The sequence below is a fragment of the Oncorhynchus nerka genome, linkage group LG10 (genome assembly GCF_034236695.1).
Source record: "Oncorhynchus nerka isolate Pitt River linkage group LG10, Oner_Uvic_2.0, whole genome shotgun sequence".
Classification (NCBI taxonomy): Eukaryota; Metazoa; Chordata; class Actinopteri; order Salmoniformes; family Salmonidae; genus Oncorhynchus; species Oncorhynchus nerka.
The window spans coordinates 48404926-48431446 of NC_088405.1; the positions used below are offsets into that span (position 1 = coordinate 48404926).

At 42.2% G+C, this 26521-nt stretch overlaps 2 protein-coding genes and 1 long non-coding RNA gene across 4 annotated transcripts in view; 1 reads left to right on the top strand and 2 right to left on the bottom strand.

The window, feature by feature from the left end:
- Positions 1 to 6059, bottom strand: part of LOC115134925 (forkhead box protein O1-A-like) — a 92851-nt gene extending 86792 nt beyond the window's left edge. Inside the window, exon 1 of the mRNA XM_065023476.1 lies at positions 5134 to 6059. Coding sequence (XP_064879548.1) covers positions 5134 to 5724 — 591 coding nt within the window. The 5' untranslated portion in view covers positions 5725 to 6059. The remainder of the gene's footprint in view (positions 1 to 5133) is intronic.
- Positions 503 to 14303, top strand: LOC135573750 (uncharacterized). Of its 2 annotated transcripts, none has more exons than XR_010464880.1 (3): positions 503 to 822; positions 1043 to 1214; positions 12562 to 14303. It is a non-coding gene; the product is annotated as an uncharacterized LOC135573750 (long non-coding RNA). The 2 variants fall into 2 exon arrangements; XR_010464879.1 differs by lacking the exon at positions 12562 to 14303 and adding an exon at positions 9617 to 9864.
- Positions 14304 to 14471: 168 nt separating this feature from the next.
- Positions 14472 to 21819, bottom strand: mrps31 (mitochondrial ribosomal protein S31). Its single transcript, XM_029670092.2, has 6 exons — positions 21620 to 21819; positions 18153 to 19085; positions 17845 to 17997; positions 17426 to 17575; positions 16839 to 17053; positions 14472 to 16522 (listed from the first exon to the last, which is right to left on the bottom strand). Exons 1-6 carry the CDS (start codon positions 21736 to 21738, stop codon positions 16287 to 16289), a joined length of 1806 nt encoding a protein of 601 aa, XP_029525952.2. The 5' UTR covers positions 21739 to 21819; the 3' UTR covers positions 14472 to 16286.
- Positions 21820 to 26521: the final 4702 nt, after the last annotated feature.

Genomic DNA, 26521 nt, shown 5'->3' on the forward strand with positions numbered 1-26521 from the left:
GAGCCGTCACTCACCCTAGTCAGGGGCTGTATGTAGCCTATCAAGCATCTCAGAGTGCTGGTTTAGGATGGGTTTACCTTTAAGATCACAATGGATAAGTTGATATGGACAGGGGGTTTTCCTTACACTACAGTGACCGACACACAGACAGACACATACACACAATTCAGGTGGAACGGAAGTTGTTACACATTCAGTTATTTGTCAATATATATATCTAAAACCAATGAACCAGCACAGCATGGGGCTCCCGAGAGGTGCGGTGGTCTAAAGCACTGCATCTCAGTCATAGAGGCGTCACTAAAGACCCTGGTTCAATCCCGGGCTGTATCACAACCGGCCGTGATCAAAAGTCCCATAGGACGGCACACAATTGGCCCAGCGTCGTCCGGGTTAGGGGAGGGTTTGTCCGGGGTAGGCCGTCATTGTAAAATAAGAATTTGTTCTTAACTGACTTGCCTAGTTAAATAAAGGTTCAATCAAATAAATGATGACATGACATTGATACAGAGATTTAAATCACACTTCCCCTAGGTGTTTTTTTGTACCTGATCTCTGGAACCTGCTGCTCTCCTCTCTCCTTTTTCCCTTTCTCTCCTCCTTTCTTTCTTTCCCAGGGGCCTGCTGAGAGACACTTAACTGTTTCACAGTCAATGATTTACACTCGGGAGTGGAGACAGACCGCCAAAGCTTTGCTGGACTGAGCCCATCATAACTGTACGCTGGACTGAAAAGAAGACTATAATACGATAGTCTTCCTATACTAGAGGGGAACTTCAAAGTGAACCACAACAGCAGTAGCACGAAATGTGTGAGCAGCAGGTTAGCTTTCCTGAATCAATAACAATTCTACTCTCTCTCTCTCTATTCCTTCTCTTTCTTTCTCTCTGTCTGTCTGTCTTGCTTTTTATTCCTTCTCTCTCGCTTTCTCTCTTTGTCTCGCTGCTTCATTAAGAAGGGCTAGTGAGCAAGCATTTCGCAGTAAAGTGTATTCTAGCGCATTTGGCAAATCAAATTTGATCTCTGATACATATGCCCACAGCTACAGATTAAAAGTGGATCCACAGAAACATCCCATGACCTCATGGAATGTTGACACGGCGCTGTCTCAAGGGGAACGTGGGCAGACGTTTTGTGGCAGCACGCATAGGCAGACCATGACTGTTACGTCTTGGAACACACCTCTGGAGTACCTCTCTCAGAGGTAAATACAGGTAACTCTCCACATCTATTTTTATCCTGAAGAATGGAGGGGCCCCTGACGTCCATTAGAGTAACATAACAACCGCAAGACTGCTATGCTAAAACTTCAGCTATGTAGTGGGTTGAATGAGCGACACTAGTGATGCACCGATATGACATTTTTGGCCGATACCCAAGATTTTCCTTGCCAAAAAAAACGATACCGATAACCGATATTTAACATTTTAGCGGCCTTTTAAGCATTCTAGTACAGTTAAATAGTTAACACACACACAGACGCAGCAGTCTAAGGAACTGCATCTCAGTGCAAGAGGCGTCACTACAGTTCCTGGTTCTAATACAGACTGTATCACATCCGGCCGTGATTGGGAGTCCCATAGGGCGGCGCACAATTGGCTCAGTGTCATCCGGGTTTGGCCGGGGTAGGCCGTCATTGTAAATAGGAATTTGTTCTTGACTGACTTGCCTACACACACACACACTGACCAAAAAGTTATTTTGTTGGCATTTACTTATGTCCCCATTACCAGTAAAACATAATCAAAACCTATTTCTTTCACTAACTTGCTGTGCTGTTTCGTTGTTAATTTGTTCAGTAATTTCATTCTCAACCAGGATGTCTATGGAACGCCGTTTGGGTCTTTGCGTGTCAAATAAGCTTGTTGACCAATCAGGACCTGAATATGACTGCATGTCACAATTTAACGCGTTCATACATTTTTTACGTAGTTATTACACATTGATTACACTATCACTCATATTTCATATGTCACAACGAGTCATCGATACGTATGCTATGATGCTGGTAAAGTTGTCTCGCACACCTACAGTTCTGGTCATAAAAAAAGCTAGCTAGCTTATGGATGCAAACGATGTTCCCCAAAAACATAGAAAAACGACAATGTTTCAGTAGCTATAGTTAGCTAGCTAAATATATAGCTAGGTGTCATCTAAAATAACCCTAATTTATAAGACAGTTCTTATTTGATTAATGGTGGTCGGACCCATCTATGTGAAGCTAGCCACAATAAGGATAGTGGACTTTGTGGTTAGCCTTCAAAATAAAGTATGGCATAATTCTACTATTTGTATTCATTTGCATCACTGTCAATAACATACTTTTGCAAATTCCACTATTGTGCCTAATCTTTATTGTGGCTAGCCAGATGAAGCTAGCTGGCTGATTATAACGTTAGCTTTGGGCAACAGGGTTAAGTAGCTGGCTAGTTATTTATTTTCATGAACTGAAGTTCAATTTCAATAGGCGAACAACAAGTGGCAACCTAGCTAATACTTAATCACAAGGATTCCTAAATCATTGCTAAGAATAATGAAAATGACTGCAGTTTCTACTGGTCAATATTTTCAGGTTGGTTGTATTGGTGCTAGCTAGGTTCCAAGCTAAAGCTAGCTACCCCAGAAGTTGAGGTCAAACAAATTGCTTTATTATCAACGTGGCCGGTGTTTACAGACTTTTTTGTACAGCTTTGATAGTGCTACTGTATCTTTTTTGACACGCAAAAGACCCAAATGGTGTTCCATAGTATGTATGTCGTGAAGCTAATAGCAGTGACGCTATCACTATGCAACTTCGGTAGGGCAACATCTGAAAAATAGCGCACTTGGTAGTGTGTACCGGTGCTCGACCAGTCGGCGAAAGCGAACATCACCCACGACAGAACAGTTGATTGTCAAGGGCAATGAATTCCATTATCTTGGGTTTAATGGCTTTCGCCTTTGAGTTGTCTCGCTGAAATGTTCTTACTCTTTCAAATGACTGCTCAATCCACACAGCAGACATTGTGGGCTAGGTTAGGAATGCTGTGTTGCACGTGTAGGGCAGAATTTTACGTGCCGTCATTACGTTATATAGGTATGCACGTCAGCTTTGACATTGGTTTTGCACATCAGCGTTAAACTAGACATCATCCGATACCGATGTTGGCATTTTTAGCTAATATTGGCCGATTCCAATATGTTCACTGATATATCGTGCATCCCTAAGCGACACGGTTATAAAGGCACAGTTACAATTACACAGTTATCTGTGCCTGTGAGAAGGCCCCTATTCGTATCCTTACATGCAACATTAAACAAACCATTTATAAATGCCTTATTTTAAATTGTATTACCATAGCTAAGTCTTTTTAGATGGTTTGTGAAGCATCTGTGTAGTACTTATGAATGCTCTATAAAGCATTTATGATAAGCAAGATGGTCCACCTTTAATTGAGAGATGTGCTCTTCACTGGAAGAGATCATCACTCTGTGTAGACAGAATTAACACTCCAGCTTTGAGAAACAAGTCAACTTCTCTGAATTTGTCAGAGGGATTAATGCTCTCCGTCACTGCAACGGATTTCCATCATATGGATTTTGGAGATGTCGTTTTTGAGGTCAGTGTAGATCTGCATTTAAAATCTCTGATCTGCATTTAAAATCTACCAGGTAGGCCAGTTGAGAACAAGTTTGCATGATTGTTGCTAACACTCCGATGTTCAGACAAAGGGAATTAAATAGTCTATAATGCGCACCACAGCAGCGCTCAACTCAGACAGAGGTGTGTAGCCTACTGTAGCTGCTGGCAAAGTAATTCAAAGCCTATATCACTCAGGTGCAACTTTCCAGTGCTAATATTTTTGCCATGTAAGGTTGTTATTAAAACAAAATCAGACAACCCCATAGTAGAGTAGTTTACCTATGTACCTAGTCGGCTTGTGTGTTCAGTGTGAGAGAAGCATTCCTCGAGGTGCTTTCAAGTTGCGAGAGCCATAGGTAGGGAAACATGTGTTATGACAAGCAGTCAATGCGCAATTCTTAATGCAATCACCGGGAAAACATTTAAAATCAGTTTTGGCTGATGTATTTTGAAAACAGTTTTAGCTTTTTGGTTTAAAAAAAAGAAGAAGAGGGTGATCCAAGTTCTCCTTTGCTACCACTTTATTTAGACCAGAGTTTCAAGCATAGTGTACTTTTTGGTGAACGTCGGGAACCAAATTGCATAATTTGGCTCCCTGATTTGCGTCAATCAAATCAGGGAGCCCCTTTTCCCTGCATGGACTTCACATGGTGTCGTTAGCATTCTACAGGGATGTTGACTCCAATGCGTCGCACAGTTGTGTCAAGTTGGATGTCCTTTGGGTGGTGGACCATTCTTGATACACATGGGAAACTGTTGAGAGTGAAAAACCCAGCGGTGTTGCAGTTCTTGACACAAACTGGTGCTCCTGGCACCTACTACCAAACCCGTTCAAAGGCACTTAAAAATACTTAACCTGTCTTCTCCCTTTCATCTACACTGATTTAAGTGACATCAATAAGGGATCATAGCTTTCACCTGGGCAGTGTATGTCCTGGAAAAAGGTTTTCTTTATATTTTGTGTACTCAGTGTACTTTGCAATAGAAACCCAAAATATATATTTGAGTGAATAATAATTAATAATGATGCATTTACATTTATAATAAAAAATAATGTAATAAGGATGTAATAACAAATCAGGATGTTCTGCCCAATAGAGTAAATGCATCAGTTGGGCTACAGATGATAATGCTTATTGCTAATAGCAAATCTGATAACATTGGGAGGACCACGGACCCACGAAGAGAGTGGACTGGATTTGGTCAAGTAGGCCAACAAAATGATCATCTTTGTTACATGAGGGAAAGTAAACTTGGCCCCAGACAATCCATCTAAGATACACATTTTTAAGTCACTGCCCCGTGATCTTCAAATACCCCCATCTATCCGTGATTCTGCACTGCGGGACATTGTGGCACGTAGTGAATTAATGACCTGGGACACCATTTAATTGACTTGACACAGGGTAGCCTATAATTCAGGGACAATTCATAACGTGATGGCTGTAAAATAGGCCTACATAATGTCATATTAGATATTAAGCGCGAATGGATGCTTATTGCTTGCTTACCTTCCAACCTGCAGAGCTATTACTGTCTCCTTTATCCTTAAAATATGGCACGCTCTTCACCATCCAGTCATAGATCTGAGACAAGGTGAGTCGCTTCTCGGGTGAGCTCTCTATCGCCTTGGTGATGAGGTCCGCGTAGGACATATTCCCCCACGCGTTCCGACGCGACGAGCTGCTTTTCCTCTGCGCAGCAGCGGCAGCAGCGGCCACCGAATTTGACCCGACCGGGGACGAGAGCGGGGGCACCTGTTGCTGGTGTGGCAGCAGAGTACCCGGGTGTTTCTGTAACTGCTGTGGATGATGTTGCTGCTGTTGCTGGTGTATGCATTTCTCCTGGCATTGAAAATCATTGCACAAAACGAGCCGTTTCTCATCCTCCTGGTAGTCTTCTGACTCCTCTAACAAACTGAGGTTACTAATGTATTCGACAGGCTCCTGCTTGACTGCAGGCGCCGGTGAAGATGTGTTCGAGCTGGCGGGTTCGATGAACTCCGGTCGAGGCAGAGGCCAGGTGCATGACCGGGGGCGGGAGAGCGGCTCGAAATCCGGGTCAATATCAACCAACTGTTGCGGCGGTGGTAATTCTGCCATCTCGAAAAGCAAACGGGCAAATAGCGCAACTGTCACATAAAGACACTCAATGAATCGACCAGTCCAGGCACCAAATGTAAAAGTGTAGAAACCGTCGTCACTTCTTCACGAACTCCCAGATAGAAGGCACTGGTTGATAACGGCCGGTGGTTTACGATGAAGTAATACAAAAAAAATGTTTAGCTCCTTTATCTAAAACTGCGCGGTTACAGTTAAAGTGTATCCGTGTTCTGTTCGTAGCATGTATATCACGCTTGTCGATGTCTACTGTCAGTGTCAATCACGGTTATACTAAATTACCTTTTGTAAATCCTACGAAGTAAACTGGTAACATACATTGGGTAACACCCACTAGGTCCTTGAGTGACAGTGAGTGGCCACCAATGATAACCCTTAGGCCTGTGTCTATAAAGTAAACAGGACATGGCTTTTACATTACCTAATGCATGCTTCTGATCTTATTCTATCGAGAACAATATTTCCCACCCTGAAAACAGGGGCCAGGGCAGTGAGTTTAAACGTTTAAACATGGAAAATATTGAAGGAAGTGCAAGCGGTTAGAACAATGTGTTTTTTAGTTATGTCTATTGTTTTGCCCATGTCTTAGGGGAAAGTTGTCTGGGGTGTCAATGTTATTAAGTATTGGACTACATTATAAAATGTTGGACAAGTCTTGGATTTATAAAAGTATATACAAAGTCTAAGGGAGCGTGTAGTATTTTCTGACAGAAAAAAAACTACATTTAGTAAGATTTAGATATATCCATACTGGTTATCCTTAAGCAAACACATTTTTGAAGGGAAATAAGTGGGCAGAATTCATATTTTTTGGTTGTTATTCAATAAAAACAGAAACTTTTATAAAGGGTTCCCCCTGAAGAATAGTGTGTTAAACCATTTCATACATTTTTACTTTGGCATTTTGGTACTTGACTCTTAAAACCTAAAACAATAGGTATCTTATTTTAATTAAACAAATAAAATATCGAAACAAAATGGTATTGCACATCTCACTATTAATATCTTATTTTTAGTTTCGCACTCCCTACCCAAATCACTCTAAAGTATCTCAAAATTGATTGTGTAATTCAATTAAGTTACTTATAGATGATTTGGATATGATTCTGGAAAATGCTAATATAGGTACCATTGTCTTGCTTTGGATTACCCTGGGGGTATTTTTCCCCAAACATACTCACTTTAAAATGTTACTATTTCATTAAAAACTGATTCAAATGTCTCTCTCTAACCAAGTGGATTATTTCTCTTTAGGCTCCCCTAATGTTATGTAAAAAAGTTTATAGATCTAACTTCATTAGATTATATTTACAACTTTTTTCTAAATGACAAAATATTAGATCAATGTACCTGAAATGGTTTGTTGGAGTAACTTATAAAGTTGAGACCGATGGCATTTTTAGTTGAGCAAGACTATTGGTATCCAGGGAAAGTTTGAAGTGACAGAAATAACTTTGTCACTTTGTGAGAATTACAGGATGGCATGTAATCACTCTTCTTTTAGGGTGCTGCTATAGGCCAGCAAGTGCAAAATGTGAAATGACCATCATATTTGTGTATTGAAGATCTAATAATGAAAGAGGGATCGCCATTTTGAATTTGGTCAAGTTTGTGCGAAATGGGTGGAAAAAGTTATCCATCAATAATGGTAAGCCACCAGGTATAGACAATCTATATGGGAAACTATTGAGAATGGTAGCAGACTGTATTGCCACCCTTATTTGCAATGTCTTTAACCCAAACCTAAAGGAGTGTGTCCACAAGCGTTGAAGGAAGGTAAACCAATTCCACTACCTAAAAATAGTAAAGCACTCATTGCTGGCTCTAACAGCCACCCAATCAGTTTGTTGCCTGTTCTTAGTAAACTGAAGGAGATAGTGTTTGAACAAATACAGTGCTGTTTTTTAAGGAACAAGTTAACACAGACTTTCAGCATGCATATAGGGAAGGGCACTTAACTTGTACTAAACAGGCGCAGATAACTGATGATTGACTCAAATAAATGGATAATAAGATAGTTGGATCTGTATTGTTAAATTTCAGTGCAACCTTTTATTGATCATTTGTTATTTGAAAAAAACTAACTTGTTATGGCTTTACTGTGACTGTTAGCCATCACATGGTTGGATAATTACTTATCAAATAGAATAGACTATTCTTCAATGGAAGCTTATAACAGATATGTACAGTGCGGTATCCCTCAGGGAAGTTGTCTTGGGACATTACTCTTTATTTTTACAAATAATATGCCACTTGTTTTACAAGAAGCTCAAATGACGATGTATGCTGATTGCACACTCTATACATCAGCACCTAAAGCCAGTGAGCTCACCAAGACTTAAAAATGAGTAAGTCCGTGTCAGAATGGGTCATTAAAAATAAACTGGTCTTAAATACATCTAAAACCAAAAACACTGTATTTGGTTCAAAGCATTTTCTTTGACCTAAACCTCAACTGGAGTTGTGCATATAAGGTGTGACCATTGAACAAATTGAGGAAGCTAAACACTAATGGTCAATTATCATAGTCAAATCATATTGACAAAGTTGTGAAGATCGGGAGAGGTATGTCTGTTATAAAAATATGTTGTGCATTTAACGCAAAGATCAACTGTACTTGTTGTTTAGGCTTTTCTCTCGTCCCATGTTGATTACTGTCCGGTAATATGGTCAGGTGCAGCAAAGAAATACCTAGCAAAGCTGCAGCTGGCTCAAAACAAAGCAGCACACCTTGCCCTTATCTGCACACAAAGAACTAACATCAACAGCATGCATGATAGTCTTTCATGGTTTAGAAGAGAAGTAGTACATTTTTCTCATCTTTTTAAATGTCTAACCACTTGTATAATCTATTGCATACACTTCAGACACACAGTACAAGTCAAAAGTTTGGACACCTACTCATTCAAGGGTTTATTTATTTTTACTATTTTGTACATTGTAGAATAATAGTGAAGACTTCAAAACTATGAAATAACACATATGGAATCATGTAGTAACCAAAAGTGTAAAACAAATCAATATATCTTATATTTGAGATTCTTCAAGGTAGCCACCCTTTGCACACTCTTGGCATTCTCTCAACCAGCTTCATGAGGTAGTCACCTGGAATACATTTAAATTAACGGGTGTGCCTTGTTAAAGTACATTTGTGGAATGTCTTTCCTTCTTAAAGCATTTGAGCCAATCAGTTGCGTTGTGACAAGATAGTGGTGGTATACAGAAGTCCATATTTTGGCAAGAACAGCTCAAATAAGTTAAGAGAAACAGCAGTCCATCATTACTTTAAGTCATGAAGGTCAGTCAATCCAGAAAATTAAGAACTTTGAAAGTTTCTTCAAGTGCTATCGCAAAAACCATCAAGCGATATGATGAAACTGGCTCTCATGAGGACCGCCACAGGAAAAGAAAACCCTGAGTTACCTCTGCTGCAGAGGATAAGTTCATTAGAGCTACCAGCCTCAGAAATTGCAGTCCAAATAAAAGTAACAGACATCAACGTCAACTGCTCAGAGACTGCATGAAATCAGGTCTTCATGGTCAAATTGCTGCAAAGACCCCACTACTAAAGGACACCAATAATAAGAGACTTCCTTGGGCAAAGAAACACATTAGATCGGTGGAAATCTGTCTTTTGGTCTGATGAGTCCGAATTTGAGATTTTTGGTTCCAACCGCCGTGTCTTTGTGAGATGCAGAGTAGGTGAACGGAGGAGGTGTGATAATGTGGGGGTTCATTACTGATGACACTGTCGTGATTTAATTAGAATTCAAGGCACACTAAACCAGCATAGCTACCACAGCATTCTGCAGCGATACGCCATCCCATCTGGTATGCGCTTAGTGGAACTATCTTTTTTTTTTTTTTACAACAGGACATCTCCAGGCTGTGTAAGAGCTATTTGATTGATGGAGGGCTGCATCAGATGACCTGATCACAACATATGCCTAGTTTCCTGAAATTAGTCACATTTGAATAGTGTGTAAATATTATTTTTGTTGTCTCTTGGTGTCTTTCCTTTGAATTGAATGTATATCATATGTTGTTCTTGTCTATTACTGTTCTGTAAATTTTATGTGGACCCCAGGAAAAGTAGCTGCTGCATGTGCATTTAACCCCAAGCCACCCTAAATACTATTCATTATTGTTACTTTATTTTATTTGTGTATCCTTTACAAATGTAAAAAAATATATATGTTAACATTTTAGGTGTAATAAACAGTTAAAACATTGGTTGAAATTGTGTTTGTTACAAAATATTGCACTTCGATAAGATTGCACTAGACACTGATATTATTCCAATGACAGGTCACTAATGACCGAAACCAACTTTTTAGTTGCTCTGCATGCAAATCTCTAAAAATAATTGTGTTTAGGTTAATGGTACGGTTTTGCATATTCACATGCATGAACCCCCACATACTGTAAGTCACACCTGTCGCCAAAGAACAGTCAGTGATTATTCCTTTCATAGTAGTCTGGTGGCAAAGTGTCTTCTGCAAGACAGCGAGAGGGAGGACAGGTGAATAAATACACAAAAGGATAGGAATACAGGTAGCCTGGTCCCAGATCGGTTGTTTAAGCAAGGGAGTTGGCAAGAGCACAATGGTTTGGTATGACAATGAGTTTGCATGATAGCATAAACAGACTGCCACAGGCTAGAACGCAGGTGACTGACTCAGAGAATTCAGAAGTATAAAATCTTTCATTAGGACCTAACATTACCACTGCTGAGCAATTACCTGAGCACACTGTCTGACCACATAACCCTGCCTAGACTCAGTTGTCGTCCCAAATGGCACCCTATTCCCTAATTACTGCACTACTTTTGACCAGGGCCCACAGAGCTCTCGTCAAAAGTAGGGCACTATGTAGGGAATACGTATCAGTCATTTGGGACTCAATACCTTCAAGTGGTACCTGTCTATCCCTGTCACCTCTACTGCCCTCACACAGGCAATTACACCATTGGCTAAAATAGTAACCCTGTGCTTTGACATCTGTACCTGTATTTGTGTCTGGTCCTTAAACTTCTGCACACAGTATTTGTCTGGCATCGTAAATCAAGCACAAGAATAAGCTGGAACATGTGCTCTAGTGATTGAGCAGCAGGTGACAGAAAGCAGAGCAGTCACTTCAGGTTAAAATAGTGCCACCTTGTGGGAAATTCCCAGATTACATTGTTGAACCTACTATGTAGTAACGGTTTACTCATAACCTGCAGTTATGAGTCTCTTATGCCCTAGGAATAAGCGACACAAGTGGTCGCTTAAGGTGGGGAGGAACTCAGTCGAGGTCTCAACTTACTGTTGAGAGTTAGAATAGTACATTTGGTTGTGCGTCAGCAAGTTTTTCAATTGTTATGTCAGTCACTAAGAGTCACTCAATTAGCCCCTATCAGCTAACATGTTTTAGATAGGTAATTAGTCTAGCCAGCTATTTAAACTTGTCGTAATCATGGCCGAATTACCGACGGGGAAGGAAGGGCACTTGCCCAGGTGCCCTGACCTCGAGGGGGCCCCCATTGATTTTGTTAGTCACTAACATGGCATAAATCATGGCACAATGTGGAGAATTTAAGGAAATTAACTCTAAAATTGCAACATTTTCTCTCCGCCCCATGGAAAAATAACACAAGGTGGAATGATATAGTGAAGTTAACACGTTCCTACTGTGGAGGACGACCTCACTGCAAAAAACCTGTCAAGTCTGGCCATGTTTCGCCGAGTAAACAAAAAGTGGTTTTGATCAATGTAAGTTTAAAAAACACACACCCAGAAGTGTTTTTCAGTTGTAGAGTTGTGTTTAGTTTAAGGTTCCAAACATGTTATTGTCTTAACCCATCTAGTGGCTAAATGACAGCACAGGTTTCAAGTACCATGCTAGCTAGTATTGGGTGTTCGCCTGGGAGAAGTTACAGGAGAGACGAGTGGTACGAAAGTAACAATGTAAACTTGGAATAAAATTAAATAAACGTTTAAGCAGAGGCCATTGTGTCTCTAGTTCATGTGGCTTTTATCATTTTACTTAGCAAAATATCAACAATGACATGACATTAGAATTATGCCTTAATCAATTGACTTGATGGATCAGCTTCCAACATATTTTTATTTTTTTAATCGACAGGTTAGTGCTTAAAAAATATATCTTCATGATTCTGAGGGCCAGTTAACTTATGTCAAGCCATGGAAATGTGATAAGAATGATGAGTTTGCCATTTGTGAAGAGAACAAAGACAAGACATGTATTCTATCAAGACACAAGGAGCGCACATGACAAGGACCGCTGGAGCGCACCTGATTGGTAGGGCTAAGCATGAATAGTAATTAAAATGGTGAAATACATCTACTACATTCCCATTAAAGGGAGGAGAAAAATGTGATACATTTTAGTCTGGTTAATATTGTGGTTTTGCAACATTGTGATGTTGACAGCTCATTTTATTAAAATGTTTAACCTATAGCGTGAATTATTCAAATAGACACAAACATGAAATTATGGCTAATGGTGCAGCATTTGTTTAAAGTAACAAGCAATACAAACCGGAAACATTGAGATAAGAGACATTGTGCACTTCTCACCAGCTGTTACTCATGTTCCAAGGCTGTGTTATTCTCACCCTGCCGGCAGGTACAAAAGTAATGTTGCGGTAGTTCTGTTGTCGGCCTATTTAATTTCAACTCATTTCTCTTAACCCTGAAATTACAGTTGGTAATGGTAGAGGACATATATAAGCCGTTGGGTCATAAAATATGGTGCCTCCACCTCTATCGATCTCAGAGTAATTTTTAAACCCTTTTTCTCCCAACTCCCCAACAGGCTCGGGAGAGGCGAAGGTCGAAATATGCATCCTCCAAAACATGACCGCCAAACCACGCTTCTTAACACCTGCCCGCTTACACCAGAAGCCAACTGCACCAGTGTGTGGGTGGAAACATCATTCAACTGACGACTGAAGTCAGCCTGCAGGCACCCGGCACACCACAAGGAGTCACTAGAGAGCGGTGAACTAAGTCAATTCATATATATATATATTTTTAAAAGATATTCTCACATAGTTTGTAGCTTAGACCTTAGACCCTATTTCACATCTAAGATTGTGTTGAGACAACATGCTCTTGAATACAGGGTGGGCGTCATGTTTTGGCTGATAAAATGTACTAAAATGGGAATGTTGACTTGAATGGGAATATCTGTTTAAAATTATACTGACAATCCTCCCTAGGAAACCTATTGAAATATAGATAACAGAACAAACATGACCATTGAAGTTGACATTCAACAGTGCGTGATAATCTTTGTGGTAGTAATTAGAAGTTACTAATCATTACCACAAAGAATTTAGCTGGTGTACCTGGTCTGAAAGGATAGGTCCAGTCTATGAATTATATTTCTATGAGTTTAATGACACCCTGTATTCATGAACAAGTTGACTCAACCAATGGCGGGCACAACGCAAAAACTTCAGATGTAAAATAGGGTCTAAGCTACAACATATGCGAATATGAGAAAACTAAAAATGCATACACAGATTAGTTAATTGACATTAAAGTTTACATTTGAGACATTTTGTAAAAATAAAACACTGTCTTCAATAAATAAAATAATTTGACAACACTTGATAATCTTATAAATTATATTAAACTCAACCTTTTATATTTTCCAATAATGAAGACAAGCACTTATGTCCTGAATGTTTTGGCATTCAGGTTCAAAAAGCCACATTCTGACCACTTCTTCCATAGATGTTTTCCTATGTGAAGTTTTATTTAAATCAAAAGTGATGCTGTCAAAAAAGTGATTAAATTCTAACGAATTTACCCAATTTGAAGTAAGTTTACATTCTGAATTGAAATGGAATTGACCCCAACCCTGGTAAATAACATTACACCCTAAGAAGAGCGATGCAACATTTGTTTGCAGTCTTTTAAAAGTCAAATATACATCTTACAAATTATTCAGCCTCTTAAGGTAATATATTATTTGTATATATAATTATAACATTTGGGGATGAACTTACTTTAGGACACAAAGCAACTCCCTTTCATTGAATCATGTGCCAAGTGCTATCATTCTTCCAATCGTGTCACACAATGGAACTGCTAAGTGTTTTCAGAACAAGACCGTAATTAGTAGGTATTTGCTTTCATTGTTTTTTTCACCCTCCTAACCCCCCTTTCCTGTAAAAACTTTTTACGGGTGAACATAATGTCGCAATGACTGAGTAAATATATACGACTAAAAGCAATTTGGCATGGGGAAACTTAGAAGTCCTGTGTAAATTTAGGATATACTATTTTTTTTTTACCATAGCCCATAGAGGCCCTGGTCAAATGTAGTGCACTATATATAGGGACAAGGTTGCCATTTGGGACACATTAACACTGATTTCACTGCTGACCTGAGACCTGTGGAAAAACAACATCCACCGTGATCCCAGGATAGGAAACTAACGCTGTGAAATTGTTTATAGGAACATTTCACACAACAATTGTAAAGGAGAATGTTTTTATTCTCTTAACCTTAAGGCCTTTCTATTAAAAACATTCTACAAAACACTCTCCCTCTATCCTGTTTGGCTTACAGTGAGGTTACTAAGGCCAAAACCGATCAAGCCCTTTTTAAAATAATTTCTTATTGACCGGGTAATAATGTTTTCCGAGAATTTCACAGGAACACAAAAACACTTGAGTCTCATCTGTCTTAAAAAAAATTCTAGCAGCAAACAAGACTTTGAAAACAGTGTTTATTTCAATAACATCTCAATAACAATAGCTATTTTGAAGCTAAATCTTGCAGTGCTGAGTTCAATGTGTCAATTAAATGTATGTAATAGTTATTCTTTAAATTGCACACAGAGTGCACAGCACGAGGACGGATCCATCTGAAGCACACAACACGTTTTGCTATATACACTGCTCAAAAAAATAAATGGAACACTTAAACAACACAATGTAACTCCAAGTCAATCACACTTCTGGAAATCAAACTGTCCACTTAGGAAGCAGGAGGCGCTACCACTTAGGAAGTTAGGAGGCGCTACCATGAGACAGGCCAGTACATCAGGAGACATGGAGGAGGCCGTAGGAGGGCAACAACCCAGCAGCAGGGCCGCTACCTCTGCCTTTGTGCAAGGAGGAGCAGGAAGAACACTGCCAGAGCCCTGCAAAATGACCTCCAGCAGGCCACAAATGTGCATGTGTCTGCTCAAACGGTCAGAAACAGACTCCATGAGGGTGGTATGAGGGCCCGACGTCCACAGGTGGGGGTTGTGCTTACAGCCCAACACCGTGCAGGACGTTTGGCATTTGCCAGAGAACACCAAGATTGGCAAATTCGCCACTGGCGCCCTGTGCTCTTCACAGATGAAAGCAGGTTCACACTGAGCACATGTGACAGACGTGACAGTGTGGAGATGCCGTGGAGAACGTTCTGCTGCCTGCAACATCCTCCAGCATGACCGGTTTGGCAGTGGGTCAGTCATGGTGTGGGGTGGCATTTCTTTGGGGGGGCCGCACAGCCCTCCATGTGCTCGCCAGAGGTAGCCTGACTGCCATTAGGTACCGAGATGAGATCCTCAGACCCCTTGTGAGACCATATGCTGGTGCGGTTGGCCCTGGGTTCCTCCTAATGCAAGACAATGCTAGACCTCATGTGGCTGGAGTGTGTCAGCAGTTCCTGCAAGAGGAAGGCATTGATGCTATGGACTGGCCCGCCCGTTCCCCAGACCTGAATCCAATTGAGCACATCTGGGACATGTCTCGCTCCATCCACCAACACCACAGACTGTCCAGGAGTTGGCAGATGCTTTAGTCCAGGTCTGGGAGGAGATCCCTCAGGAGACCATCCGCCACCTCATCAGGGGCATGCCCAGGCATTGTAGGGAGGTCATACAGGCACGTGGAGGCCACACACACTACTGAGACTCATTTTGACTTGTTTTAAGGACATTACATCAAAGTTGGATCAGCCTGTAGTGTGGTTTTCCACTTTAATTTTAAGTGTGATTCCAAATCCAGACCTCCATGGGTTGATAAATTTGATTTCCATTGATAATTTGTGTGATTTTGTTGTCAGCACATTCAACTATGTAAAGAAAAAAGTATTTAATAAGAATATTTCATTCATTCAGATCTAGGATGTGTTATTTTAGTGTTCCCTTTATTTTTTTGAGCAGTGTACTTCTCCTTGATCAGACACCAACAGTGGAATTGTCAAGGTAGAGAAACGACACGGTGTGTATAGTTAAAAAGAGTCTCTGAACAACCAAAGCAATACATGGTGTATCCGATTAAGGGCTATACCAGGGTCTCTGTTAACCATCTCCATTGGTTCTCTCATGGGAAAATACCATCCAATCTCTTGAGTGACAGTTTTCAGGAGGGGGGTGTGTCTGTCATTATTGTTTTAGTATACTGATCACCCTAGCCCTGAGACAAGGCTGTCATGCCATAGGAGTCTACAACCCTTAAATCCCACGTTAGCATTTGTGTGATCATAAATTACTTAAAGATTGTGTTTCTCTTAAATTTTGCCTACACAGTTCAGTTGAGGTAAACCTCTGCCTCCTTGAGGACCTCCTCTTTCTGCTGAAAGTAGTCCATGAACCAGGCTATATGTTCCCTCTTCTGCTGTATTGTGTAATAGGGATTTTTAGCCAGGCCCGAGACCACCAGCTCCATGAAGTGTCTGACAGGTCCCTGGCGTGGGAAGCCTTCCTCCAGGTGTTTCTCCAGGAACACATGCTCATGGAAGGGCACCTGGGCCTCCACCTCAAGACCTGAGACACAGGTGGGAGAAAAGGGGTTTGGGGTCAGAGAAGAAAAACAAAACACTTGTCGAATCATGCCCCAACTGTCTTTTTCTCGGTCTCTACTTCAGTCAAATCGATCACATTCATAAAGCCTTTCTTTATATCAACAAGTTGTCTGTGCTTTGAAGTATATTTTTTTTTAACATAAATTAATTTAATTAGGCAAGTCAGTTAAGAACAAATTCTTATTTACAATGACGACCTACACCGGCCAGTAAGCCGGCCTAGACTCCAGAGTGTGCAAAAGTGCAGTGGCGAGGAAAAACTCCCATCAGGAACTCACCAGCCTCATTGTTAATTGGATACTGCCACAGCCTGCCCTCTTTGGTCCACTGTATCATCTCCTCAAAGCCATTACGAGGCATTTGATTGGTTGACAGGGCCACTTGATTGGCTAACTCCATGTCCCATAGGGTCGGAACAGCTATATCTGTGTCTGCCTCCGGTTCAGTGCTCGGGGTGAAGATGTTCAGCCTTTTCCCTGAAAATAGACTTCTCCTGACAACCACAGGGTCAAAGGGCAAGGGTCAAGTTCAATCAAGCACTATTAAATAATGTCTAGACAAAGACTACCCACACTAAAAGACTTCCTGGATGTGCCAGAATATTATTGGAACAGTTTGACTGATTTATTTAGGGTTATTGTACAATTTAAAAAACGCAGAAGACAGAGGATAACACATGAAAGCATTACACAAGGCTCTGATGAAGGCGATTACGACGAAACGTAAGCCTGCCTCATCAATAAATAATAATCTATATGCAGAAACAGAGCGCTACTTGTTCTTTGAGACATTTAATTATGAATGAAGACAGGACATTTTTACTTCAGCACTATAGTCCTAGCTATGTCCAGGGCATTATCCTTACCTCCTCCGTAATCCACCATCCAACTCTGCAGTGATGCCTCTATCATGGGTGTAGCCCCTCCCATCTTCATCAAAGCGGATCTGATTGGCCGGCCGGGCGTTCTGCCTGCCGTTGAACTTCTTCCCCACCTTCATGTCAGCAATGATAACCCTGAAACAATGATATCTTCATTAGATTGCATATCTGCTTGTTTCACGGCAGTTAGATTACACTATGGACCTCTACAGCAGGGAATAAGACTCAAATTATAGTTAAACTTTACTTCTATAGTAAACGTATCTAGAGCAACCTGCAATCAGTGCATTCAACTAAAGCAAGTAAAACAACCACATAATCACAATCCTTGCAAGTTAAAACCTCCAGAAATAGCTGCCAGGTGCTAAATCAGTGCTAGTAAGAGTAAATGAGAAGACACTTGCCCAATGTTGTTGACGTCCCCGTTCTTCTGTGCATCTCCGATAGCTTCATGTTGCCTCAGCTTCTTCAGCAGCTCTGACTCAGCCTGGCTTTGGTTAGGTAAAGTAGCTGCAGCAGCAGAGACAGCAGCAACCAGCTCAGGGCTCAGTGTCGCACTGCACATACACAAAAGGGTGAATTTGGTAGAAGGGCGAGACTAGATATATGGCCACCTATTGTGAAAACAGGTGTATCAATAGAAGCAGTTGGATCTCAGCGGAAGATAGAAAAAAACAGAATTACGAGTCGACCACGGCACAAGTCTCCTCACCTTGGGGCAGGTGCTGGTACGTCAGCCATGCCAGTGGCCTCCTGGAACATACTGGTGGTGCTCTCCATAGCTGCTGGCATGGGCCTGGCAGCAGTCTCAGAGGTCCTCTGCACCTTTAAGGCCTTAAACTTCCTTTTGTTGGTCACCTCGACCTTCATGGCCCCCAGGAGGTCCAGCAGACTCTCCTTCCCACACTTCACAGGCTGAATTTCATCCTTGGGGGGGGTTTCTGTCTGTTGTTCCTCCTTATTGACCTCTAACATCTGCTCCTCTACAACTTTGTCTCCCTCTTTCTTTACATCTACAACCTCTTCTGTTGTAACCTGGATCTCAACAATTGTTTCACCCTCCTTTACTACCGCCATTGTTACTTCTAGCTTTTGTTTAACCTCCTCTGTTTTACTGGCTGACATGATTTCATTCATTTCCTCACTCTCCTTTGCATCCTCCAGCTTTACTTCTGGAATGGGCAAAAGTGCTGGCTGGATTTCCTCCATTTTCTCACTATCCATCTTAACTGGAATTTCCTCTATTTTGCTCTCCTTTACAGCCTCCATTCTTACCTCGAGAATTGGCTCAACCACTGTTTTAATCTGGATTATTTCTTTGATTTTCTCACTCGCCTTTGCTGCCTCCACCTTTGATTCTAGTTTTTTCTCAACCTCTTCTGTTTGTATAAGAATCTCTTCAATTTTGACGCTCTCTGTTACTCCCTCCATTTTCACCCCTACTCTCTGCTCGCTCTGTTCTGCTACCATTTTTACATAATCTTGTAGCTCTATGACCTTCTCTCCAACCATCTTTACTGCTACCTTCTGCTCACCATCCTTCAATGCACTATGTTCTTCCTTGGGAGGGAGTGGCCCCTCTTTCTTTTCACAGTGGATGACAGAGCTTGTGCCAAATGCATTGAAGACCCCTCCATTCGTAGCTCTGGGTGAGGGAGAGAGACCGTGTAAGCACAAGAAACATTAAAGCTAAATACTCTAACTTGCAAGACAGTGGCCCTCAAAGACATTGTGCTGCATTAGTACTGAAACAATGTAGACTTGCAATAGTTTGCTACATGGCTGCAAAGTGAGAATAGATTAGATCTTTATTGTAGATAAAGATGAGATGTTCCAGGGCTCATTAGGCAGGATTATGCGGCAGATTTGCGAAGGTGGCATTTTCAGAGGTAAACTGGCCAAGACCACCAACAACACATAAAATCTCACATAATTCTTCCCAAAAACAATTACAGTTATCTCAACAATAGCAGTGCCCACATAGTCAAAGGCAGGGAGGCAAAATATTGATCTTGTCCATTCCCAGCGGGCCTCTCCGGGGTGCTGTTGGCGAGACGCATCGCTGCTGTGCTCCAACATTTCTTCAAAACATTTTACATACATCCTGTAGCAGATCTAGCAAATGGTAGAAAAGTATATGGCCTTTTCGGCAGCCTACAGGCTGGAGATCAAATGTATGACAATGTAATGAGACAGAAACTTTTTACATCCTGCAGGTTTCTCAGATTAGCTCATTTTTTATTTGATTGGCACACAATCAAATAAGAAATGTGCTGACATGTTAACAAACATATCCTAAAAACAGGACAGGTTAAAGTAAAATATACACTATGGAATGGACAATCAGGCTACTCACAACCGATGTCCAGGAGTTCCATCCCGTGGGCTAAATTGTCATGATCAGTGGTTTCAAGTTGCTATCAGTAAATGATTTACATGCTGATCACTTCTGCATTTCCCACTGTGTAAACACTTAGCAAATAGGCTCAGGATAACTCCTCCTGATAAAGTTGTGTGTCTGATATTCTGAGCTTAAATAGCCACAGCAATCAGGACTAATAAAACCAATGGTCATTCATAACATTCCATTGCGGGCAGACATGACAGGCTACATCCCAGTAAACAGACTGACAACGTCGTTTTTTGGTCCTGTCCGGATCAGCAGTCTTTTTTTTGTAGGGAGGGGGTTTCGAAACGGTAGATATACCACATAGATGGGAATTCCTAAAATTACATTACAGGCAACGCTGTAGGCCAGGGATGGGCAACTCCAGTCCTCTCTGGCCTGATTGGTGTCGCACTTTTGCCCCAGCCCCAGCTAACACACCTGACTCCAATTATCAACTAATCATAAACTTCAGTTTAGAATGCAATTAGTTTCATCAGCTGTGTTGACTAGGGATGGGGGAAAAGTGACACCACGCCATCCCTGAGGACTGGAGTTGCCCATCCCTGGCCTACAGCGTTGCCTGAAATTGAATTCGCTCATCCCTGCTGTAGGCTATAACTCAGTAAGCACGGACTGCCGCTGATGCCTTTTTTGTTTCAATCCAGACCGGCCTTGATTTCCACATCCACGGACGTTGGTTTTTGGTTCAGACGTTGTCCGGTCTGAACCAGCCTTGATTTGGCCCAAACATAGACTTCTATAAATTACATCTTTTAAATTTCATTCAGAACCTAAATTGAACTTAACTTCAACATGTTGAAAATATATTTTTTTGGTATCATTTTGCTTACTGGGCCTATTCTTGTAAGGCGCCAATTTTTTGTCTAGGGTGGCAGAACAACCAGGACCAGACCGGTGTTGGTCATTGCCATAGTAGGCATAGTTTGTTATAGTGATGTTACCTTTGATACCAGAGCTCATTCATCACTAAGCAGCTAACTTCAAAGCAGTGTGCCAAAAGCATGTTTCACTTTATCAGAAATGTCATCAGAGGTCAGAAGCTTTGTTTGATCACATGCTTTTTCAAAACATATGTTACAAAATGCGAGATTGCACGGGTGCTTTCTTCGACTCCAAGCTGCTTTCAAACACCACCCATACAGTTCGGGTACATCAAGTCCCACCTGACCTGTCACTTAACAGGTAGTCTAGGGAACATTGAGGGACGTGAGGGTATGAAGTCAAATCCCATTTAAGACACACCATCTTGATAATTATTTGGTGAAACCACACTTTCTGCACTGTTGTTCAAATAATTTGTTTTATTTAGTATCGTATAAGCTCCCGTCTCATGCATAAATAATGCAATAGATTCAGTTTTTGAAAAATAGTCCAATTGAAGGCAAAAAAAAGGGAAGCATGATGTAAAACGCAAACCTGGTATTGCAACGGATTATAGTTAACGTTAGGTTAACAAAATCAACGTTTGACGAAATAAGTGGAGGGGGAAGAAAAAAAACACCATCTCATCACGCTTTACTATTTGTTGACCAGCAGATGTCACTAATGACCATTGTGAACAGTTAATAAAGAGCCGAGTAAATGAACAGTTTCTAGGCGCAATTTGCAGGAAAAAAAGCGCCGAAGCCTTCAGAAAGCCTCAGTTTTCCCATCACTAGTGTGTAGCCTAGTTACCTTTATGGCTCTCTAAGGTTGTTTAGCTAGCTAACGTTAGCTTGATTGTGCAGTTGTCATCAGACAACCTTGTGGAGGGTGATATGAGAACTCACCTGCAAATGGGGAGTGAAACCATATCACATTTCGACGACCTTAAACATGCCTCGCGGATGTACACATGTAATGCACGATTTCTAACCGGACAGACGGACAATAGTAGTATTCTATACATGATTGCTCTTCACAAACGCCTACAATGTCGTCCATACACGTTTCCTCCTTGTGCGACGATCAAACTGTCCGTAGTGAAACAAATGTTTAAATAATGTTTCCGCTCGACATTAACCACATGGGAGGGGAATGAGGGTGTGCAAGGGCTGTGTTAGCTTCTTTGGTGAGTGGTTCCAGCGATGAAGAAGTCGAGAATGCAAAGACGTGCGGTCTTTCTTACCGAATTCTGATGTGCACTTCGAACATATTAGAATAACTGTCCACATGTACTTTTCCTCAGCCAACAAGACGCGTAACAATCAGCAAAATCACTAGTCTATGTCAATCTACTGTAGTATAACAGTTTAGGCTACCTATTATATTGGTCAACTTGTAAAGAAATAGCCTGGCTCCGTTTTGAACGGTCATCCAACTCGGGAACTCGAGCCTCTTTCTGGAGCTCCGACTTTCTGACCTGAAGATCACTGACGTCATGATTTTACCTGTATATTTTCGTGTTCCCAGTTGTCTTGAAAGCACCACAAGAAGCTGCAGCAGCACTTGCTCTGTGACAGATTTCCCCTAAGGGCTCTGTATGCTTATGATAAATAAGATACATAATGAATATACTGTACACATAAAGCAATTGAATTCGACTAAAGTATGTAATTTAACCGATAAGCATGACCAGTCAAATGTATTTCAATAAATGAATAGGCTAAAAAGCATTATTTCGCAATGGGATTTTTTCTTCTCCTGGCCAATTTTATTTATCTGCTTTTCAACAAAAAAAATATCGGACAAAAGCCTAACGGCAACTACATTGTTTATAAATACTGACATTAAATATCAGTTTGGGTGTCAGGCGTGTCCTTATAGACTTTTGCAGTTGAGGAGCGTGTAAATGTGTGAGTAGTCATCTTCAATAGCCTCCCTTTGGCGAGGAAACACAAGCTTATCCTACCTGAAGGGTTTTGATATCTGCCACACCCCATGTCGGAGGAGAAAAGCATGCGCACATTTACTTATCATTGTATCTATAAAATGTATTACGCAACGAACTTAATTTGTTTTGATCACTTTACACATTTATTTTGGGATCTACCCCCTGTAAAAGTAATTTGCTTGATGCGCGTGAGTGGAAGACGCGTGAGGAGCTTCTAATTTAATGCAAGCGTATTTTCGTCCACGTTAACTCTCCTCCGTTACCATTTTAAAAAGTAGGCAAGAGAGGGTGGAGGAGAGATGATGCAGGAGTTGAGAAAATCTCATTTAGAAAATCCCAATGACCTTTACAGTTTTTGGACGGAGGATGTGCGATGACGCTTAGCGTAAGAATGGCGCTGTTAAGATCTGAGATTTGTCTCCTGTGTATGCACATTCGTTCGAGGTGTAGATACATACGTCTCCTGAATACAAAGCAAGTCATATGACTTATAGGTCTTTATGCTCTCTTGAGAACCTTGATGATCTTGAAATGGCGTCATACCGCAGTGGTGAGCGCTCTGAGGTTGAGCCAGTCCAGGATGAAGTGGGCCTACCTTGCAGCCACAAGTGTAATGAAGACTTCTAACGTTTGCCCTGAGTATCCTACCAGAGATGGAAAGAGTGGATTCCTGCATTGTGGCCGACCCATATATTGTGTCGGGCTGGGTAAAGGACAAACTGGGAATGATTACATCTGTGAAAGTTTCTAGGGGTGGAATTGTTTTGATTTTTTTGTGTATCCGCCTCCCAGAGGAAGCGGCCGATTCGAATCACGCAGCTTGGGGCTCAACCTGTGATGTGCTTTGTTTTCCGTAGCAGGGCGCCTCAAAAATGGGTGATCAGGGGGGTAGCATTGAGTGTAGAAGTGGATCAAATTAAAGGAAAATGCCTAGTGTTTGTGACGCCTGCCGTTTGAGACAATGGCGAGACAGAATACCCTGTCTGTCTTGTTGAGCTTTGACACAGAGTTTCTTCCTAATAAGGTAAGTTTAGGTTATAATTGCTATTCTGCGAGGGCCTATGTTCTGAACCCGCTTCAGTGCTTTAGGTGTCAAGGATTCGGACATGTTGCAGCAGTGTGTAGAAGGGAGATCCTACCATGTGAGAAATGTGTAGGGGGGAATAGTCAGAGGGAGTGTACAGTTGGGATAGAGAAAGCACTGTGTGTCAACGATGGGGGTGCCCATACAAGCTGGGTATCCAAAGTGCCCTGTGTGAGAGAGACAGGTTGAGATTGCCAGAGTTTGAGAGGGGCAGAAAGTTTCCTATTTTGAGGCAGTGAAGAAAGTAGAGGATAGCCAAGGGTGAGTGAGTCGACTGGGAGCCCCCAAGGGAGTAGGCCTGAAGAGAGAGAGCTAGAAAGGATGCATTTTAGTAAGGTTGGATTTATTGCGTTTACAGCCATGGTAATCAACTGCACTGCACTGATAGAGTGGAAATCACAGAGATATATGTGGTAGTTACTGCAGCAGAGAAAAATGTGTGTGTGTGAGAGATTTTAGTCTAGAAGATCTACAGGAAGTTTTGAGAGAAGGGGTTCCATCCTCCCAGGTCGACGGTCTGATGTAGGATAATTTAGGGCCAAGTAGTGGGATGGGGTGGTGGATTTTTAGGCATAGTGTATAGGTGCAGGGGTAGTGCAATTTCAGTTTTTCCCATTCCCTTTTCCCTTTATTTTTTGGTTTTGTCATAATGTGGAATGCACATCCCGAACTGAGAAAGGCAGTAATACAGCAAAAAGTGTTTTAGTCTGGCGGAAATTCACAATAATAAGAAGAAGAAATTCCATTGGACAATGAATGGAGGAACGTATAACGCCCCACCCAGCATGCTGCATCACGCAATCCCTTCTCAAGGTCAGAGTATGAGTCGAAACCTGCTTATTTTTCAGTGGAGTGCATTCACGAATGCCAAGGGAAGCCAGGCCCCAAATAGTTGAGGAAGAAAAAAATATATATTTCATCTCTGTGTTTTCATAATTTTCCTTCAATTCTCAAGAGGCTGAATGTATCTGATGACTTCGTCAACCATTTTGAAAAGAAGGTCAACGACATCCGATCCTCGTTTGCTAAGTCAAACGACACCGCTGGTTCTGCTCACACTGCCCTACCCTGTGCTCTGACCTCTTTCTCCCCTCTCTCTCCAGATGAAATCTCGCGTCTTGTGACGGCCGGCCGCCCAACAACCTGCCCGCTTGACCCTATCCCCTCCTCTCTTCTCCAGACCATTTCCGGAGACCTTCTCCCTTACCTCACCTCGCTCATCAACTCATCCCTGACCACTGGCTACGTCCCTTCCGTCTTCAAGAGAGCGAGAGTTGCACCCCTTCTGAAAAAACCTACACTCGATCCCTCCGATGTCAACAACTACAGACCAGTATCCCTTCTTTCTTTTCTCTCCAAAACTCTTGAACGTGCCGTCCTTGGCCAGCTCTCCCGCTATCTCTCTCAGAATGACCTTCTTGATCCAAATCAGTCAGGTTTCAAGACTAGTCATTCAACTGAGACTGCTCTTCTCTGTATCACGGAGGCACTCCGCACTGCTAAAGCTAACTCTCTCTCCTCTGCTCTCATCCTTCTAGACCTATCGGCTGCCTTCGATACTGTGAACCATCAGATCCTCCTCTCCACCCTCTCCGAGTTGGGCATCTCCGGCGCGGCCCACGCTTGGATTGCGTCCTACCTGACAGGTCGCTCCTACCAGGTGGCGTGGCGAGAATCTGTCTCCTCACCACGTGCTCTCACCACTGGTGTCCCCCAGGGCTCTCTTCTAGGCCCTCTCCTATTCTCGCTATACACCAAGTCACTTGGCTCTGTCATAACCTCACATGGTCTCTCCTATCATTGCTATGCAGACGACACACAATTAATCTTCTCCTTTCCCCTTCTGATGACCAGGTGGCGAATCGCATCTCTGCATGTCTGGCAGACATATCAGTGTGGATGACGGATCACCACCTCAAGCTGAACTCGGCAAGACGGAGCTGCTCTTCCTCCCGGGAAGGACTGCCCGTTCCATGATCTCGCCATCACGGTTGACAACTCCATTGTGTCCTCCTCCCAGAGCGCTAAGAACCTTGGCGTGATCCTGGACAACACCCTGTCGTTCTCAAATAACATCAAGGCGGTGGCCCGTTCCTGTAGGTTCATGCTCTACAACATCCGCAGAGTACGACCCTGCCTCACACAGGAAGCGGCGCAGGTCCTAATCCAGGCACTTGTCATCTCCCGTCTGGATTACTGCAACTCGCTGTTGGCTGGGCTCCCTGCCTGTGCCATTAAACCCCTACAACTCATCCAGAACGCCGCAGCCCGTCTGGTGTTCAACCTTCCCAAGTTCTCTCACGTCACCCCTCTCCTCCGCTCTCTCCACTGGCTTCCAGTTGAAGCTCGCATCCGCTACAAGACCATGGTGCTTGCCTACGGAGCTGTGAGGGGAACGGCACCTCAGTACCTCCAGGCTCTGATCAGGCCCTACACCCAAACAAGGGCACTGCGTTCATCCACCTCTGGCCTGCTCGCCTCCCTACCACTGAGGAAGTACAGTTCCCGCTCAGCCCAGTCAAAACTGTTCGCTGCTCTGGCCCCCCAATGGTGGAACAAACTCCCTCACGACGCCAGGACAGCGGAGTCACCACCTTCCGGAGACACCTGAAACCCCACCTCTTTAAGGAATACCTAGGATAGGATAAAGTAATCCTTCTCACCCCCCTTTAAAAGATTTAGATGCACTATTGTAAAGTGGCTGTTCCACTGGATGTCATAAGGTGAATGCACCAATTTGTAAGTCGCTCTGGATAAGAGCGTCTGCTAAATGAC

Bases quoted from the DNA above. Each gene is read 5' to 3' on its own strand.
- mrps31 (XM_029670092.2), bottom strand. From the start codon at position 21,738: ATGTATAGAATACTACTATTGTCCGTCTGTCCGGTTAGAAATCGTGCA. The intron at 17,998-18,152 runs GTGAGGAGACTT...GTGTATGTGCAG, and splicing joins GTACCAGCACCTGCCCCAAG to TGCGACACTGAGCCCTGAGC. The intron at 16,523-16,838 runs GTGAGTTCCTGA...CCTGTGTCTCAG, and splicing joins TCCAATTAACAATGAGGCTG to GTCTTGAGGTGGAGGCCCAG.